General features: G+C 48.9%; 1 protein-coding gene across 1 annotated transcript in view; it reads left to right on the top strand.

Moving 5' to 3' along the window:
- The window catches only part of LOC106534229 (E3 ubiquitin-protein ligase TRIM63), a gene marked incomplete at its 5' end in the record, with an annotated part of 10472 nt that overhangs the window by 2041 nt on the left and 6457 nt on the right, over positions 1–1974 (top strand). Inside the window, 5 exon segments of the mRNA XM_014030799.1 lie at positions 459–631; positions 709–880; positions 956–1051; positions 1437–1670; positions 1761–1783. Of these exon segments, the coding sequence (XP_013886253.1) occupies positions 459–631; positions 709–880; positions 956–1051; positions 1437–1670; positions 1761–1783 (698 nt within the window).

Genomic DNA, 1974 nt, shown 5'->3' with positions numbered 1-1974 from the left:
CGTGTGTAAACAAACAGTAAATAACCTCTGACACGTCTGTAAACAAACAGTAAATAACCTCTGACACGTCTGTAAACAAACAGTAAATAACCTCTGACACGTCTGTAAACAAACAGTAAACAACCTCTGACATATGTGTAAATAAACAGTAAATAACCTCTGACATATGTGTAAACAAACAGTAAATAACCTCTGACATATGTGTAAACAAACAGTAAATAACCTCTGACACGTCTGTAAACAAACAGTAAATAACCTCTGACATATGTGTAAACAAACAGTAAATAACCTCTAAGGTTTTTATCTGTTGTGGATAAAGCAGGTAAATAAACAGGCCCCGCCCATTTACCTGTTTCTGTGGCACCACATCATCAAGCGTCTTTGTTAACCTGTTGATGTTAAAGACTCCGTACATCAGTCTGTGTCTCACCTGGTGACTGTATAAACCCCGCCCCCAGGCGTCCAACCCCTACCTGTCCAGCAGGACGGGCTCCACAGTGACCTCTGGTGGACGTTTCCGCTGCCCGTCCTGCCGACATGAGGTGGTCCTGGACCGGCATGGAGTGTACGGACTGCAGAGGAACCTGCTGGTGGAGAACATCATTGACATGTACAAACAGGGCAGCAGCAGGTACACCCCACCTGTCCACCTGTCCTCACACACCTGTCCTCACCTGTACACTCACACACTGTGTGTGTGTTGGACAGTAAACCTGTTCCAGAGGTGAAGACTGAGCCGATGTGTGAGGAGCACGAGGACGAGAAGATCAACATCTACTGCAGCAGCTGCTGCGTGCCCACCTGCTCGCTCTGCAAGGTGTTTGGAGCCCACAAGGACTGTGAGGTGGCACCGCTCAGCAGTGTCTTCAGCCAGCAGAAGGTACACACCCAGTTACACAACACAGGACTGTGTCTTTGTGTGTGTTCTTGTGTAACGCTGTGCTACCCTGAGTAGGCGGAGCTAACTGACTGCATCTCCATGCTGGTTGGGAACAATGAGAGGATCCAGGCCATCATCAGTCAGCTGGAGGAAACCTGCAGAGCCGTCGATGTGAGTCCACCTGAACCATCCTGACTTCAGCTCTCAACACAGTATCACACACTGGACCAGGACCGAGGTTCAGGGCTCGGGGGTTGGTCTGAAGGCTGGTGGGTCAGTCCTGAGACCTGTGGGTCAGTCCTGAGACCTGTGGGTCAGTCCTGAGACCTGTGGGTCATTCCTGAGACCTGTGGGTCAGTCCTGAGACCTGTGGGCCAGTCTAGAGACCTGTGGGCCAGTCTACAGACCTGTGGGTCAGTCTAGAGACCTGTGGGCCAGTCTAGAGATCTGTGGGTCAGTCTAGAAACTCACAGGTCAGTCCTGAGACTTGAAGGTCAGTTGCAGAGTCCTGGTCAGGTGTTAGCATGTCCCTCTGACAGGTGAAGTCTGTTTGCAGGAGAACGGTCGACGGCAGAAGTCCAAGGTGTGTGAGGTGTTCGATCACCTGTTCGCTCTGCTGGAGGAGAAGAAAGCTGAGATGACGGTGAGGATCAACGGCGAGCAGGAGGAGAAGCTCGACTACATTCGAGGTCTGAACAGGAAGTACAGCGAGCATCTGGAAGGAAGCGCCAAACTGCTGGAGACGGCCATCCAGAACCTGGACGAATGTGAAATGTCCGTGTTCCTTCAGGTGACCCTGAACGCATCACAGAGACGTTAAGAGAACAGGTTGTTCACGTTAACGTTGTTAATAAAGTTTCTGTTTGAACTTCTTCCTTAGTCGGCAAAACCTCTGCTGCAGAAGTAAGGTTCATCTTCAGTTATTTGTTATATTGTATATGTTCATGTGTTGTTTGTCTTCTTGTTGTTGTTGTTTTCTCCTGCTCTGACTCATGTTTATGTGTTGTTTGTCTTGTTGTTGTTGTTGTTTTCTCCTGCTCTGACTCATGTTTATTTGTTGTTTATCTTGTTGTTGTTGTTGTTGTTTTGTCCTG

The sequence above is a fragment of the Austrofundulus limnaeus genome, unplaced genomic scaffold (assembly GCF_001266775.1).
Source record: "Austrofundulus limnaeus strain Quisiro unplaced genomic scaffold, Austrofundulus_limnaeus-1.0 Scaffold1119, whole genome shotgun sequence".
Classification (NCBI taxonomy): Eukaryota; Metazoa; Chordata; class Actinopteri; order Cyprinodontiformes; family Rivulidae; genus Austrofundulus; species Austrofundulus limnaeus.
Note: the sequence above shows the minus strand (reverse complement) of the source record. Positions and strands in the feature narration are given on the sequence as shown.